General features: G+C 47.1%; 1 protein-coding gene across 4 annotated transcripts in view; it reads left to right on the top strand.

Moving 5' to 3' along the window:
* The window catches only part of ADGRD1 (adhesion G protein-coupled receptor D1), a 141,572-nt gene that overhangs the window by 3,842 nt on the left and 119,835 nt on the right, over positions 1-17,895 (top strand). For 3 of the 4 annotated variants that reach the window (XM_085878832.1, XM_085878831.1, XM_085878829.1), the window contains 5 exons: positions 636-672; positions 1,487-1,582; positions 1,684-1,776; positions 2,023-2,145; positions 6,653-6,874. In XM_085878832.1, coding sequence (XP_085734958.1) covers positions 1,552-1,582; positions 1,684-1,776; positions 2,023-2,145; positions 6,653-6,874 — 469 coding nt within the window. In that variant the 5' untranslated portion in view covers positions 636-672; positions 1,487-1,551. The remainder of the gene's footprint in view (positions 1-635; positions 673-1,486; positions 1,583-1,683; positions 1,777-2,022; positions 2,146-6,652; positions 6,875-17,895) is intronic. The other variant, XM_085878830.1, reaches the window with a different exon arrangement.

The raw sequence follows: 17,895 nt of genomic DNA, 5'->3' as shown, positions 1-17,895 counted from the left end.
AGTGGCACTTCTAATTATCTCTCTTATGAATTGCATAACACTGGTCGAACTTCCGGTTCCGGTTTTAGAGCAGCGAGAGGTCTCCTTTGGGGCTCCCTGCTGACGTTCTCAAAGCTAAGTTTCCGGTTGTTATTTGTCCCGTTTTAACTGTTTAATTTTCTCACCTACATGTTACTGTGTGTTGCTAGTTCGGTTTTGTTTCAAAAATCGTGCTATTTTGTGAGTATTTTTGTCGACGTTCTTACCTGTGCTTGAGGCCTAGGCCTAGGCTTGAGGCCTACCGGTTCCACTCGGTGTTCGATCGTTTTTTTTTTTTTGTTGTTTGTTTGTTTACACCACAAAAACACACCAGTACAAAATACACCACAAAACAACACACCACACAAAAGAAGTTCTGGCGAGGGTTTGCAATCTCTGATTGCTTTTTTTTCTTGTTGTACACTGCGGGAAGGAATGTTTTTGTGTCCTAAGGATGTTCTTTTCAAACTTGTGTTCCCATCCGAGAGTTTTCATTTGAATCCAGATCAGAAATTCTGGATTCAAATGCAAACTCTAGGGTGGGAACTGGTTTTCAGTAAATGTTTCCAGTAAATTCCAACTTGACTTCCGTCACGTTCACTTTTCACTTCCTACAGATATCTGGAAACTCTTGGAACCTTCGTGAAGATCCAGGTAACCGGACCATGTGTTCTTAGTGAGGATGTGTCACACCGCATTCTTGTTTGCAAAGCTCACTCCTTGTGCTCTTTCCATGAGCAAGGCATACTGTTGTGCAGGTGTTTACAGGTGTAGCCTTTATACAAGTACTCGCGGGGTATGCTTGCACAGTGTGTAAGCATATGAACCTTGCTTCCCCATTGTGTCTCGGGTGGCTCACCTGCATTCATGATTTTTCATTTACGGATGCTTTCCGATGGTTCTGTGATTTTTTTTCCCGGTGTATCAGCTTTGATGTCCGTCGGCATACAAAATTACTGTGCTTCCCCAATGACTCGGGTCGCTCACCTGCATTTATTTTTTTCATTTATTTATTTTCATTTCTTTATATTTTCATTTTTGGACACTTTCCAACGGTTCTGTGATTTTTACCATTATTTTTTTTTTGTTGCTGGTGTATCGGCTTCGATGTCCATTGGCAGGCAAAATTTCAGCTTTCTACGTCACCCAGAATGTCCTGATCTTTAATATCAGTCAGTCAGTCAGTGGTTAGAAAGAGATTTATATATTACAAACAAAATAATGTTTGTAAACATTACCTGATGTAATCGCCAAGACGAGAATGCGGTAAATCACTACGATGAATGGTGTTTCCTCCTTGTTTACTCCAAGTTACTGTAATAATTGATATGAAAACCTCCAACAATGTTTATTGTATTTTCATGTATGAAGGGTTAAATATAATTTTCAGTATAATAAGGATTACCTGGTGTTGGCTCATCCCAGTCCCTGTAGATTAAAAACAAAATATTGCTGTTGGTTTTGGCAGTCAAGGTCTTGCTGTCCCGGGTGAAGCATTATTGGCCACTGGCTTCTGTGCCAGGGATACGTGAAATGGTCGTGCCTGTCCGGCGGGGGCCACCTGGTGAGTCTGGTCTGTCAAGTGACTGTTTGTTTCAATTAACTTGAATTGCCCTTACTTGTGCTCGTGGACGGGCCGAGTTCCTGACTTGTTTCCAATCACAGGAAGACCTCCAGGAATTGCAGCATTGCGTGTGGGCAGCAACTCGGTCGTAATGATCAACAGCTCGGCACACGGTAACCTGAGTGCTGCTTTTGGTACGTCGACGATTCAACATTATTTTGAAACTTAACAACTCCAATTTTTTCACCATTAATCGACTTTTCACCATTAATAACAAAGCATAAAATGCTTCTTGTCATATCATCATTGACTTGCCCTAATGTTCCATCAGGAACCATGAATTGGATGAAAATAATTTCTTTGGAACGTCCGACGATCTAACATGGAGTGAACAATAGGTTGATGCTGTAATTTGAGTTATCTTTGTGTGTGATGGACAGAGGTGCTGGAGGGAATTGCAGGCACTGAAGTGTACCTACGAACCGCCCGAATGCTTACGCTGCTCCATGTGCCCAAGCCGCCATCTCCCTGCCTCACCCAACCACTTGCTTGTACAAAGAGAGGTGCTTTCTGATAACTTTAATCTGTTTGTGTGAAGGTTACTATACTGAAACACAAAAAGAACTTACCACTTGTTTGAAATGTAATAAAATTGTAACAGTTCGAAATAAAACAAACCAACAATTGCTAATTGAAACATTGGCATTTTATTGATGACATGTCAAGTTTTTGACCAAGATACACCATCTCATAAGTTTGTTCTGCAGTACAGAACAGCACAGGGTGCAATGTCAGTCCCCTTTCAATAGCGCGTGTGGCCACCATTGTTTTGGATACAGGCAGTGCATCGTCTGCGCATACTGCCTACCAGTCTTTGGATGGATTGCTGCTGGATTCTGTCCCACTCAGTCCTCAATGTCTGAAGCCATCTGACTTAGGACCATCTGCCTGTCCTGCCTTGCAGTGGTGACTCTTGGCCTCCCTAATCGAGGTCTGTCATCTGCAGAGTTGTGGAGGGTGTCTCTGTCCACCAGGGCCGATATTGTCTGGTGTGAACAGCCAAGGCGACGTGCCACCTCACGGTAGCTCAATCCGCCTTGCAGTATGCCCAAGGCACACTGTCGTTGATCCCTTGACAATCGTGGCATGTTGATTGAAATGCCCATTTTTACCTGGCCTTTTTAAAGCCAATATCAAGACATCATGTGCAGCTCATTAAAATCATCCCGTACCCCTTGGCTAATCACTGACAGTCAAAACGGCTGTTCAACAACTGTGCTATGAAGTGACCATTGAAGGTTCAAGTGACCATCCGTGACCGTTTTGTCTGACAGTGAGGACACTTGTCCACAAATAAGTTCACACATTTACTACACGCAGTGTTATTGTTGATATTTGAAGGTTTAAAAGGTGGTAAGTTTCTTTTCTGTTTCAGTATAGTAATAGGCATCCAAAACCATCCTTGACCATGTTGTGGAACATTGACCGAGGCCCTCACTTGTTTTTTTTTTTCTTCCACCCTCACTTTTTCACCTTTGTTCACTTTTATTACCTCTGAAACCGAAGGTGAAGGAGGTTATGTTTTCATCCTTCTGTTTGTTTCTTACTTGCAAAATCGAAGATTTTTAAAGTATATTGGTCAGTCGATTTTGTTGTTCTGTCTGTCTGTCTCTCTGCCTGTCAATCGCCGACAGGTCACAATTCTAAACCGATCGTCACGAAACTTTACAAAGTTGTTGAGGTCGTCTCCACTGAGAAGCTTATTGATTTTGAGGTCAAAGGCCAAAGGTCATCTTGAGGCCAAATTTCTAAAATCATCATTTTTCATCCGATTGACTTGACAGTTGAACATAATTTGCATATTGTGTCACTGGATTGGGAAACCAACTTTTTGAGATCAAACGGTCAAAGGTCAACTCAAGGTCATCAAAAATTCATCTGAAAGATCGTCAATTTTCATCTGATGAACCTGAACATTAAGCAGCAATTGCACGTTACATCGCTGAATTTGGAAACCAACTTTTTTTTTTTGAGGTCAAAGGTCAACTCAAGTTTAAACTTCTAAAATCATCAATTTCGATCTGAAGAATAATCAGATTTAATCTGATTGACCTGAGCTTTGATTAAGATTGTCAATTTGAATCTTAATGAAATGGACAATTTTACGTATCCATGGCAACCTTTGAAGAGGGGGATGGTTTTTGCAAATATCGTGCTCTGCACGACGTCTTTTTCTTATTTGTTTGTCTGTCTGTTTGTTTGTTTGTGTGCACGATATCTCAAAAAGCTGTGGACAGATCCAGAGGAAATTTGGTGGACAGGGTGGGTGTGTGACAAGGACGAACTGATTAGACTTTGGTGAAGATCCGGATCTGATGATTTTTTCAGTGATTCTTCACCATTGAGTGATTGATAGGACTAAACTGATAGCTCTATCTCAAAAAGCTGTGGATGGATTCGGATGAAACTTGATGGACAGGTTGGGTGTTGACACAAATTGATTCGATTTTGTTGAATATCTGAATCCGGAGCTGGATACGAGAATTATTTAATTTTTAAAGTGATTCTTCACCATTGAGAGATAGGGCCAAAAACGATATAGTACTGCAGAGCATGATATTTCAAAAATGTATTGGGCCCGATATGTTCTCGTGGATCAGGCATTACGTGGTGGAGGTATGCGCTCTATCAGTGTCCTAATAAATAATGTTTTGTCCACATTGGCTTCAGCGATTGACAGAAAACTTTCAACATTGGCACCTCCCCATGGAGAAAATTTTTTAAACAAAGTTACATGATGATTGGATGGAATGAAAAATGCAGCCCGCATTACAAAAAGTCTGTTTTCTGGAGGCATGGGTCGCAGGGTGTTTCGTGCGTCAGGAATAAACGGCCGAGGCCAAGTGAATGTAGTCCATATCAGTGCTCGTCACAATGTACCTGATCCTGTATTTGCTTGGAAGAACGGGAGAAGTGGCCACAAGAGAAGGTAGTCGGTCGGAGAGGCGAATGTCTCGCCATTCGTTTTCAATGTCTCCCCCTCCTCATGGACAATAACACACCACTGAAAATTCTCCTCCTGGTATTCCACACATCCGACAAGCAGGCTACGGCAACATCCATTTCTACAGGTCTGTAAAACATTGTCACTGGTAAACTATTCTGATCTGTCGTTAACCACAAAGAAAATCACATTCTCATCATGTGCCTCCATAAGGAATGCCCGCCGAATCCCTCATTCTACTCTTGTTGGGAACCACAGACTGTGAGCAGTCAAGTCTTTGGAGTTCCTCGTCCACACAACCAGCCACAGCCTGTCTTGACTATATCTTTTAGCCTCCCTCTAAAGCTGGTTGATGCTTAGTTCTTCTCCACAGGTTAACATCAATTTCGAGTCATCTTTAGTCGACATCCAATATTGCACAAGGTCTACATCCAAAGTTCCATGGAGTATGACTCTCTACTCGAGGCTAAAGGAGTTGCTTATAAATCTTAATCATTTTGTGGCCATGTGGTCTCGGCCCTCCATGTGATTGGTATTTCTTGGCAGGAGGCTGAGATCTATTATCTGATCCTTGCTCACCATCGGCAGGTTGAAGGCCTCACATATTTATATAGTCTCTCTTCTGGTCTCATTCCACCAGCCCCACTATTCCATCACTTAATATCCTCCTTCCTTCCCTCTACCCCCATCAGATCACACATGTCCTTCCAGGAATGCACACCTTGTTATCCTCCCCTATTCCAAGCTTGATACTTACCTCCATCCCTTCATCATGATTTTTTTTATCCCCACACTTTTTGAAAAAAATTGGGGGTTATTATATTATCGGCTCTGTCTGCCAGTCTGCCCGCCTGTCTCGCTATCCCCTCCTAAACGGTTGTACAGAAACTCACCAAACTTGGTAGTTATGATCACCACATGGCACGAAGGTCCAAGACGAGCATCATTTTGTCCCCGACCCCTGGGGTGGGGTCAAATACCAAAAAATGCAATTGCAGGCACATTTTTCAACATTTTTTGAATGAAATGTTGTATATATGCAATCAACATTAGGGATGCATGAAAGATGTAACATTTTTTTTTTGATTTAACCCCCCCCCCCCCCCCGGTTCATGCCCCAGGGGGCATGGATTTCAGGTCACGGGTCAAAGTGGAAAAAAAATTCAACTCAAAATTTGATGTTGGGTCATTCATTCCTTGTGGAGCCTTATCTGCCATATTTCAACTTTGCATTAGGTGGGAAGCGTGAGGGTTTGCGATGGCACGCCATCGACTGACTTCGCTCTCGTTTTGGCTGTGGAGCCGTGCCCCTGTGTCTGTTGTCTCACGCTCTTCCCTCCAGTCCTAAGACACTGCTGCCCAATACCACCTTCCCAGTTTTTATCCCCCGCCGCGTGGCGGAAGGGGGATATTGTTGTCACCCAGGTCGTCCGTCTGTCCGTCCTTCCGGGCGTCAACATTTATAGCTGTGAGTGCGATAACTCAAAACTGTTCGCCCTATCGTTTTGAAATTTGGGTCACACATGTACCACCTAAAAAGGAAGAACCCTATTGATTTTGGGCGTGGCCGGATCCAAGATGGCCGACTGGGGCGGCCATCTTGAAAAAAATGTTTTTTGTAATAAATGGAAAACCGCTTATCTGATTTCAATTATTTTTGGTTACTATGTTCCTCACCCCTGGGGAACTTTTTCGAGATGATGACCAAATGGTGTCTTGTTTCCAATTCACCTCCCTCATTATCTGGAATATGTATGACCTTTTTCATTCAATGGCGGGGGATTCCCCATCTCTGATGGTATATTTCAATACTTGCTAAACCCCAACCCTTTTACTTCCTTGATACAACACATCACACACATGTGTGTTTGTCTGTCTGTTCCCCTCCACCCTCTGTTGGTCGGTTAACCCAACTCCCTTGTCGTTTAACTCTTCCATGAGCTTTGACTTGTGTAGATACAATTATTTAGAGCATTAGATAACAGATTACTCATCACATTTAGTTACGATCTAACACAACACAACCATTGTCTCCCTGCCCCTTACTTCCTTTCTCGCTCTACCAGGCTTCACTTTAGCCTTTTTTTGGCGAGTAATCACAGAAGAAACTTCTTCATTATCCAGCCCAGGTTCAGATGCTGATAACACTGTGGAGCAGGTGACAAGACCTGTACCTGGTGGAGCATTGCTTGCAGGTGCTTTGACCGCCGTGTTTGGCAGCTCAGGCGGACAGACTGAGGTTCGGACACAATCTGGTGAACACTGGCTGGTTTCTCTCCCTCCTCTTGGTGAGAAAAATAACAAGTACAGCCATGGAAATGGAAGTTTTTATTTTTGTCAGGATGACTTTTTTTCAAGGTGATTTGTGCTTGAAGGCATACTGATGGATAGATTTACACTTTAACAGTTGAATATGGAGAGATGTTGGTTTGAATGAAACGGTTGAATGTGGAGAGAATGAAACCTGCATTTCTGTGATTACTTAAAATGTACAACAGCTCGTGTATATGATCTGTCTGGCCCAGGCTTTGATTCCGGATAAAAGGAGTCTAAAACTCCAGTCTGGTACAGCATAAATACAAAGCACTTGTTCACGGAGGAGGCTAATTATCAGAGGGACACAGAGTTGACCGTCACAGTGAAGATCCAATGGTATTTTTCTCAAGATCTAATGATCTGCCTCGTCCGGGCATTATTTGTCTCTGGAGGTGTCCAGATGGAGTTTGTCTCTGGACGTGTCCAAGTGTTGTTTATCTCCAGACAGTGTTTGTTTGTCTCCAGACGTGTCCAGGTGGTGTTTGTCTCCGGACATGTCTGGGCGGTGTTTGCCTCTGCACATGGCGGGGTGGTTTTGCCTCCAGACAGATTAGCTTCGGATGTGTCTGGGCGGTGTTTGTATCTGAACAGCTAAGCTTCGGACACATCTGGGCGGTGTTTGGCTCCATACAAACACATACATATGTGTCCGAGCAGTGTTTGTCTCCAGACAGCTTAAGGCCCGGTCACACTTTGACGTTTTAGCCAGCGATGGCAACGTGTTAAAATTTATGTAAAACGCTGGCTTACGTTGAACTTTTGATGTTTTTTTTTAAAGATTCGGACGTATTCATAGCGACTTGGTCTTATGTATAACGCATTGGTAACTACACAGAACGTTTCGTTGTGTTATAGATAACTTATACCAACGAATGCTGAACCTGTTGTCGGCCTACACAACCGATGCCCAACGATAGTCTAACTCAGGCATAGCGCGTTGCACGCATCGCCAACGATGTCGTGGCGTAGCCTATTAAAAGGCTGACGCACAACGATTCAAATCATAACTGCCGTAGAAATGGAAGTGTCAAAATCGCGGTCACACCTTGGCGATCTTGCCAGCGTATGCCGACGTAACAAAAAGTGTGTCTAAAACGTTGGGGCACGTCGAATACGGTATGGGTAAGTTTGGTATGCGCGAGTAGAACGCTAAATACGCTATCATAAGTCGTAGTAAGTAGAGTACGTCAAGAAATTTTGAACATGTTCAAAATTTTACGACGTACTCGGCGTATGACACACGTTCCGCATGCGATGGGGATAAGTTTTACACACGATATGTGGATGCTTACACACGTCCACAAAGGCTACTTATAAGCTACTCATAAGTCGAAACACGTCGCGGTAATGTCTTTTTTACGCGAAACTTATTTCTAACTTATGTTTGACGTGCTTTTAACCAATTCTTTACGTAGTCCCAACACACATCGACGTATGTAGACGTATTCCAATGACGTCTTCCGGTCGACAAAAAAAAAAATGAATGTGTTTCTAGCTTACAACTGCCATATAAAGACGTGTTCCCAGCGGTTTTGGGAATTGGTATATAAAAATGGTGTTCATAAAAGGGGAACCCAACAGTGTTTTCGAGTCCTTTTTGAGTCGATGTCCATGTCAGCAGTAACAGTATCAGTATCAGTATTAGTATTAGTATTAGTAGTAGTTTGTTCATGTTGGCAGTAGTAGGTGGGTGTGAGGGGGAGGGTGTGGGTTATGATGGATCGTCCTTGCGTCCGCGTCTCCACGGGTAGGTTCATAGGCTGCCACTCAATGATTTAAATGGCTGCATCTCCACTATTGAAAGTAGATTCTTGCGCTCAACAATTGGATTTTTTTTACACTCAACGACTTTTAAACGGTACCACTCAGCTAGTTTCATTGTTTACAATGAACGATTTAAATTGCTGTCACTCGCCTTTGTGTTTTTTTTTTTTTTTTTTTTTTTTTGACGCTGGGGTTTGGAAATTTGAAACGTTTCTTCTGAACGTGTTAAAACGCTCAAACTCGACTATTTTAAATAGACGCTGCCGATGGACAATTGGAATCATAGCCAAGCTAGACATCGAAGTGTGAACATCCTCGTCATGCCGAAGAAAAGTTTGAAGAATGCTGCAAATAAGTGTCCTGGCCGTGGCTGTGGACGCTGACGCAAGGACGATCCATTATACCGACGTCTTTCAGCCTATGAGTAACTTAAAAGTAACGTCTGTCGACGTGTGGCAACGATCGCGTAACGTGCCAACAACACGTTAATCATAGGTAGGAAATAAGTTTCGGGTACTCTAAACATTACCTCGGCGTGTCTCAACTTATGATTAACTTACAAGTAGCATGTGTTGACGTCTATCAATGATCGTAGACCGTGCCAACAACTTGTGGCCAGCGTCGCGGAACGTGTGAGTCATACGCCGGCATACGTCGTGAAATTTCAAGCATGAAAAAATTTGAGGACAACCGAAAAGTACAACGTTTAAAGCCAACGTACAACGACGTATGGCAACGTACTACGACGTATGCCAGCGTGCTCTCAATGTTATCAAAACTTACCCATAACGTATTCAACGTGTGCCAGCGTTTTAGAAAAAAAAATTCAAAAATCGGCATACGTTGGCTAAAACGTCAAGGTGTGACCGGGCCTTTAGCTCCGGGTGGTGTTTTTCTCCGAACTTGTCCAGATGGGAGTTCATCTCCGGACGCGTGCGGATGGGAGTTCATCTCCGGACGCGTCCGGATGGGAGTTCATCTCTGGACGCGTCCGGATGGGAGTTCATCTCTGGACGCGTCCGGATGGGAGTTCATCTCTGGACGCGTCCGGATGGGAGTTCATCTCTGGACGCGTCCGGATGGGAGTTTATCTCTGGACGTGTCCAAGCAGTGTTTGCCTCCGGACAGCTTGGTTCCGGATGCTTCCGGGTGGTGTTTGTCTCAGGGAATGACGTCCCTGCCCTATGTGATTCCCAGGCTCAGCTGGCTCCGGCTGACAGTACTTGGTATGGGCCCCTTGTCCAGGGTAACGGATCGCCACTGCATTGTGGGGGAAGCCCCTTTAGGATAAGGCTATGAAGAGGGCACTCAGATATCAAACCACACCAGTAGGTCAGCCTGGGCAGCGCTACATCGTGGATAAATGTGCCCATGAAAGCCTGTGGTGGCACCAATTTAGGCACCACTGTGCAGCATCTGCAGACAGCTGTGTCTATTTTGGATATTAAGGGCAGCCATCATCATACCGCCGACCTGGCCAGTCTGCTGCACCTATGCACATCAGGCTTCACGTTGCATTCATTGCACCTGAAGCCAACAATGCTCATAGAAATAGAGAGTGGTAAAGGGATGGCACACACCTCGATCACCTTAGCCTCTTCTTTGTGCAGGTTATTTTTCCCTTCATTGGCACTTGCTCACCTGCTCACCTACTCATCACGTATGTTGACCGAAGTCCTGTGGCGAGGAAGGAGTGATGTCGGGGAGAGGCAGATGATGCTGTTGTGAGTCCCTCATTATGAGTCCACACGTATGGTGGTCCAAGTGTGATGGTCGTTTTGTCATTAATCAGGAGCAACAATGACATTCGTATCCTGCTTGGGTGTCAGAGCAGCCCTTTAGGGGTAGCACTGCTCTCTCCACATGGAGAAGGGGATATAAAAGGTTCCTCAAAGAAAGCTTGCTCCACTTTGGGTTACCTGCCTACCGCGGCAGGTTGGTCATCCATTTCTGCGGTCGAGAAACATCAAATTAAATTAAATTAACAAATAACAAGAAGCCAAACAAATGTAACATCAAGATGTTAAATTTCTTTGCCTGGAATGTGTGCACGTTGCAAGACAACAGCAGCCACCTCGAACATCGAATGGCCGTGAACTGGAGTGATATGGGATAGACATTGCAGCACTCAGTAAGACTCGTCTACCTAGTGTATCCCATCTCGAGGCTCTGGCTGCAAGTTCTACTGGAGCGGAAAGCCACAAAGTGAGGGTCATCAGGCATGTGTTGGTTTTGCAATTAAATCCAAACATATTGTTGCGAATTCGCGCCCGCCGGCGTGCGATCGACCGTGTGTAGCCAAAAGTGGCCGCCTCGCCCAGCGGAACGGACAATTCAGTCGTGACCCTCCGGGAACTAAAGCCCGGAGCCAGTCACAGGTGGGGATTTAACCGCACCGCGATCGTGCCAATTGCCCACCCGCGCAGGATAGGGTTGCTCGCCAAATTCGACCTACCTAAGTACCTGCGCGAGTGGTCGACCGGGCGATCGTACCTCGCCGCAGGTCGACTTCGGACACGAACCTCTGAAGCGGTTCGTTCCGTGCTGCAGGGATAACCGAGCGGCGTTATCGTCGACCTCGACGGTTAGGATTATTTACCAGGGGTTTTAAACCCACTATCAATCCCTTACGTGATGCAAGATGGAGATTCAATAAAAGGAAGGAGATGAAGCAAAGCGGGAAAACAGTTCAACAAGTAAGCACATTTATTTCACACACACACGGAAGGCACGTATATACAGCCATACAATCATGCAACAAAAGCAAATGCAAGGATGCAGAGCTACAACCAAATAAAAGGGCAATGTACAGGCACAGACACTTAGGCAGTTCTACTTGTTGGACACGGTGCCACAGCATGCATTCAACCCGAAAGAAAAGAAAGCCACCCTCACAGGCAAGGAGGCAGACAGGTCCGTAGACCAAATGTACGTGGATCCTGGAGGATCGGCCAGGTCCACGAGACCGGGAAGGTCCTACCCGCGTCCTCGTGACGCGATGGCGGGCAAGCCGCAATGTTAGCGCAGCTGCACCACGACTCCGTGCCCCTGGCGTGGTCGACGAGCCCTCTACGGCGTGCTCCGCGTGAGCGGTTTTGTTGGCACCACGTTTGGGGTGGTGGAGGAAAGGGGCCCCCCCGGCACTATCTCAGCGCGGATGGGGGGGGGGGAATTGCTGATGCTCAGGGAGAGGGGAATTACTGGCTGGCTTGGACCCCGCGTCGAGACGAGCGACCCCCACACCGCAACCTCGTTGACGACCTCTGTTTCCACTTGACCCGCGCGAACTCAACTCAACTCTGTACTGAACTGAACTCAACCAAACTCTCCTGCAACTCCCCCCTGAGTCGCCTTGCGCTCCTGTCTTTATAGGCCTCAGGAGGAGCCTATATGCAAATATTCGGATCAAAACGCGATTGGAGGCGGGGCCACGCCACCCTCTGTTCAGCCATTGGTCGGCAAAAAGGGGGCGTGAAGCCTTTTTGATCCGAATTCTGCTCGTGAAGAATCCACGTTCATCGCGCTTGGAGGCGGGGCCATACCGCCCAACGCTTGCCCATTGGACGGAGAAAAAGGGGCGTGAAGCCTTCTTGATCCGAATTTCTCCCTTGGAAAGGCCGCCATTCGTGCTCGCGGCTCGATGCGTTTGGCACCAATCGCCGAACGGGCCCTAGACAGCCCGACGTTCAGTGTTCACAGGTGTTGCGGTTGCTGTTTGTGGTGATGCTTGCGGGGTTTGGTTGTGGAGGTGAAGGTAGTTTCGGTTTGGTGGAGTTGTTCGGGGGCGTTGTTGATGGTGGCGATTTGGTTGTTGGGGTGGTGTTTGAGTTGTTGGCGGCTTAATGGTCGAAAATAACAATAGAGAAAGAAAAAATGGCTAACTCAAAGCGTCGCAGCCCGGATGAATCGCACATATTTCCTCTATACAACGGGTTTGGGCTAATTGCACATGAACTTACCGAGATATCTCACCTGAGGACTCTTTCTGGTGTAATGCGAATTCCCACAACCGTAACGCTACCCCCTCCCCTTTTTACAGACTCGTCCCGAGTCGTCAAATTTTCGTGTGCCATCATGTGTAGTTCTCCCCTAATACGTTTTACCTTCGGATGTCTGAGTGCGACATTTAGTGTATTCGTGTCCCCAAAATAAATAACCTATGGGCTGAGTAACTAACTAAACAAACCCACTCATACGTGTACTGTATGGGCGTGGCCCTAGTCACGGTTGGTGGTGGTCACGTGGTTGGGGCTTCATATGTCATGACTCGCCCACTGGGGGTTTGTAGCACGAGTAGCGCCAGAAGCAGCATGTACTGCCATTAGCAGTATCCTGTAGGTCGTGTGCCTGTCGAGTGCATCGAGTACGTAATAAAGCGGAGTTACGGGCATCGTACGCTCACACTCCCGCTCCTGGCAATAAAGCAGGGTTGTGCTATCCCCTCGCGCGTGTCTGCCTGTTCACACCTCTACCACGACATTACAATACGGACGACTTTAATAAATTGCCGGCGCTAAGACACACATGCCGAGGGCGCACTCATATTTGCAGTACATCACTTAAAAAGTTAACCTTACAATTTACACTATACCATGGCCCAGGATCAATGAACTCTGCAGGAAGAAAAAGTAAAAAGAAAACCGGTTCACGGGCCGCCACTGCAGGCCCGTGTTGTAGCTGCCAACAGGACAGTCGTTGCAACTTGATCGATGATCTTGGCGCACATGGTAATGAACGGGGGGGGGGGGGGGGGCAAATGCAAAACAGAACGGGGGCAAAAGATGACGTGGGCAGCAGGCATGGCATGGCAAAGGTGGTCAGGCAAACACAGCCTGCAGAACAAGGCCGCTGCAGGCAAACACAGCCGGCAGACGATCCGACCGGCACAGGCCTTGAAGCACAGCTGCAGACGATGAAGTGGCCGGCACAGGCCTTGCAGCAAAAACAACCGGCAGACGGTCGAACGACACAGGCCTTGCAGTAACACAGCCAGCCGATGAAATTGGCCAGCCTTTGCCTTTCAGTTGGGGGAGTGCGGTGGTGCTGGCCACTCAGAAGGCGGGCTCGGACCTACCTACTGTCTCCCTTACAACCTATGGCATTTGCCTGTCACTGTCCATACCCACTCCCTTACTTTGTAAAAAAAAAACAAAAAAAACAATTTAGCCCCAACTTTTTTTTTATTTTTTTTTTACTTCCCCCACTATAATTTCGTCTCCTAACCCCCTTTATGTCTGTTCGGCTAACCTATCGTCTCCTAGCCTACTCCCAACCCCTACGTTCCCTTCCCGGAGCGGAATAAGGGAGAGGTAGCGTCCTGTGCCGAGGCCCAATCTAAGCCTCAAGGTGGCCTCCTCGGAGTTCAGCGATCTTAACCCAAAGTGGGTCCAGCGGCCCACAACGAGAGCGAGGGGATGGATGGTACGGAGGGGTACACTTCCTATCTACCCTATCCATTTAACTTTTGAACTACCCCGGGGCTTTCAACAAGCACCTCTCGCTTAAACTGTGTTGGTGTCCTCTCAAATTTCAGTCCATGCCCCCAAATTTTCCCTCGTGCCTTTGCACGGTTTCGTGGCTGGGACGCGTGGCTCCCTTGGCAGGCACTACCCTCTGCCGATTCTCCTACGATGGCACCCCCGGGCACTACACTGCCTCCGAGCCTACCAGCTCCCTAAACACCGGGGAGTGCCCTCCATGGCGACTCCCCTGAAGCGCTCACGTGGCAGGCTGGCTTCCCGGGCCCCTTTCCGAGGGTCACCCGTGCCCACGACACTGCCCACGCGGCTCATGGCACCCCGGGCCCCTGCACCATGCGGGTGCACCCGTGCCCACAACGCTATCCCGGCCCCCCATGGGCCCTTGGCCTACCGCAGCTGACTAGCCCGGTGCTCGGGGTACCCACTCAGCGATACTCACCTTTTGCAGCCACGCTCCCAGCCCGTCAACAGGGCTCCTGCACCCCTCCAAAACAGGTTACGAGCCTACACTCACACCAACAGCAAAACGACTTCCATTTTGTCAATTTAACTAACCCACTAACTCACTTTATCCTGACCCCGGGGTCCCTTGGGCAGGAATCACTCCTCCCGCCAATCACTCATCGCACCATGCATTCCTCATTCGCTCCATACACACAGGCTCGCTGGCCTCACTCACTCATCATGTACACGTCCCATTCCACACTTCTCAACTCACACATTGCTGAATCCTGCCATCCTGCTCACTACATCCCCTAACTACCTTGTGCTCCCACGTCGTCCCTTACACTATAGCACATTCCATTTACTCTACGTAGCTAAGCTACGTCCCCTCGACACATCCACAGTCTGTCACTGTCCTCAAATCTTATTTCCCATCTCCCTTCCTAAATCTGACTGCAATCCCTCTAACTAATCCATTCCACAGGCTCCATGAGGACTTACCCCTGCCCCATGAAGCCGGTCTAGCTAACACTAAACCATCCCCCTAACTAGTGTTATCCTGTGCCCGGGCTAGGGGGTCTTCCACCCCTTGCCTGGGAATCCTGTTCACCCGAAAGCGAGGCCTGCTTTTTCTTCTTTTTTTTTCGCAGCACCAGCGTGGCAACTCGCAACCTGCGCACCAGTGCGGCAATTCACAGCCGCCCACCTTTGGCGTGATGTCATGGCAGCTGTTCGCGTCCCTCGTCCCTCTTGCACAGTACCATCCGGCAGGGATTCGCCCTCCTGCCGGATTCCAACCATACACGCAGCCATGAAGTCACCCGGCGCATTAAAAAAAAACAATCCCCGCTTTTCGAGGGGTTCCCCATGCGAACATGTGCTCTGCCCGTTGGAGCTTAACACACACGATCGCGTTGAGAACCCGTCCAGTCCAAATCCGTTTTCCTGCCTAACCTTTGTCCGTCCGCGGGATCGGCACCATCCACCGCTGGCGTTTCCGGACCGGGTTTCACTCCCGCAAGCGCGCACGAGGCGGCCTCGTGCGTACCACAGCACGAACCTCGCACTCGCTGCTGGGTAAACTTGGCACGGTCCCCATTACAGCTACGGCCGCTACTCGGCCTTTGTCCATCTGTTGCCGTCATCTCCGTCGCCATTTGACCCATGCACACCTGCGTGTTACGACGCTCATACACCACAACATGACATTCACACCGGGAGACGCAGCTGCATGTTCGCACATGCCCACCGTCATCTCCCTTGCATACCGCTCTCTTACACACACTTTCTCTCTCACCCGGACCCTCTCTCTCACACAGGGGTCTCACTCACACCATGCGTGCTGGAAAGCACGCATCTCCGCACACTCGCAAACACACACACCTGCACAACCACACTGGGGATTCGTCTCCCCACAAGGGTTTCCAGGGCCTCTATACCCCCCAAGCTGCACGTGCACCCGTTCGCAGCACTCGCCCCCTCGAACTCGCTTGACACAACCGAACCCACCTGGTCGTGATCAGCTTCAAGGGAGAATAACGTCTCCCTCCGTTCCCGAAGGAGGCCATCCAGCTGCTTGCACCGGGCCACAAAACAGTCTGCCAGCTCACCCCCATTAAGCCTCGCTAAGTGTGTGTGTGTGTGTGTGTGTGTGTGTGTGTGTGTGTGTGTGTGTGTGTGTGTGTGTGTGTGTGTGTGTGTGTGTGTGTGTGTGTGTGTGTGTGTGTGTGTGTGTGTGTGTGTGTGTGTTCGTTCTGTTCCTTTAACCCCGTCTTTATCGTGCAGTCTCTATTTTTTCTATCTCCCGCGTCTCTGGCAATACTTTCATTTCCTTCTTTGTCTTTGTTACTTCCCTCATCTCCATTTTTATTTGTGTCTCCTTTATCAGGGCCCGCCCCAATCGTTGTTTCATCCGTCGAGCGATGTCAATTAAGTCCTGCACCACTAACGTTCCTCCTTGTGGTGATGTCACACGTCGCACATTATTGTATTGCTCTACTTCCTGGCTCCTTTTGAGTCGTTCCTCCTCTCGGAACTTCCTGAGTTCTTCGTTCTCCTTCCGGAGTTTTTCAATCTCCGTTGACTCAAATTTTGCTCTCCCCCCTTGAGCTGGTTAATTTCAAACTCGTATAGTTTTTGTTTTCTCTCCCACTGTTCCTCATGCTTTTCAGCCTCCAATCTCATAGTTTCTTTCAATTGGCTTAGTTCTTTTTCCTGTTTCGTTCGTTGTTCTTTCATTATCTCTGCATACCTCAACCTTGCTTTCTTTTTCAATTGTTCTTGTCTTTCTTTTTTAATTTCTTTCACCCCCTGTCCCTCATTCACCAATCTCATAGTTTCCTTCAATTGGTTAACCTCAAATTCATGTTCTTGTTTTCTATTCCACTGTTCCTCTCGTTCTTCCCTCTCCAATCTCGTTGTCTCCTTCAATTGACTGATTTCTCCTTCCTGCTTCATTCCTTGCTCCTTCACTTTCTCCTCGTATTCCAACCTATTTTTTTCCTTTTGTCGTTCAGTTTCAAATTCATACTCTTTCAGTTTTCTATTCCACTGTCTCTCTTGTTCCTCGTTCTGCAATCTCGTCATTTCTTTCAACTGACTGATTTCTTTCTCCTGTCTCATTCGTTCTTCCTTCATTACTCTTTCTTGCATCTCATTCTGCAATCTCGTCATTTCTTTCAACTGACGTTCTTTCTCCTGTCTCATTCCTTGTTCTTTGTATTTTTTATTCCACTGTCTCGCTCGTTCCTCACTCTGCAATCTCGCCTTCGCTTCCAGCTGTTCGATCTGTACAGTGTGGTTCCTTAATGTTTCATTCTCTGCTGTTGTTCTTTCTTCTCTCACCATCCTCAACTCGTTTTGTAATTCCGTCTCTTTTTTTTCGTGTTCCAGTATCTCATAAACTTTTTTCCATTTTTCCTTTCTCTCTTCATTCCTTTCCTTACACATCTCATCACTTTTCCTGCTCATCTCATCATAATCCAAGCTTGCTTTTTTTCTCAATTGTTCCTGATATTCCTGTCCTCTTGTTACCTCCTCTTCCAAGCTTTTCCTTTCCTGAATACCTTCTTCTACCTCTCCCTTTAGTTGCTTTAACTTTTTTTTTTCCATTCTTCTTCCATGTGCTTTCTATCCCGGGAGTTACCAATTCGCTCCTCCTCCATTCTCTCGCTTAGCTCGCTCGTCCCTTGTTCCCACTTATGCATCCTCAATTCTATTTCCCCCACTTTTCCCTCTAGTTTCTTGGCCTGTCTTGACTTCTCCATTAGTTCTTTCTTTAATTGTTTTACTTCCAGCTCGTGTTT

This window comes from Eptatretus burgeri, chromosome 4 (assembly GCF_056783735.1).
Source record: "Eptatretus burgeri isolate ZD-2024b chromosome 4, Ebu_testis_v1, whole genome shotgun sequence".
NCBI lineage: Eukaryota > Metazoa > Chordata > Myxini > Myxiniformes > Myxinidae > Eptatretus > Eptatretus burgeri.
Note: the sequence above shows the minus strand (reverse complement) of the source record. Positions and strands in the feature narration are given on the sequence as shown.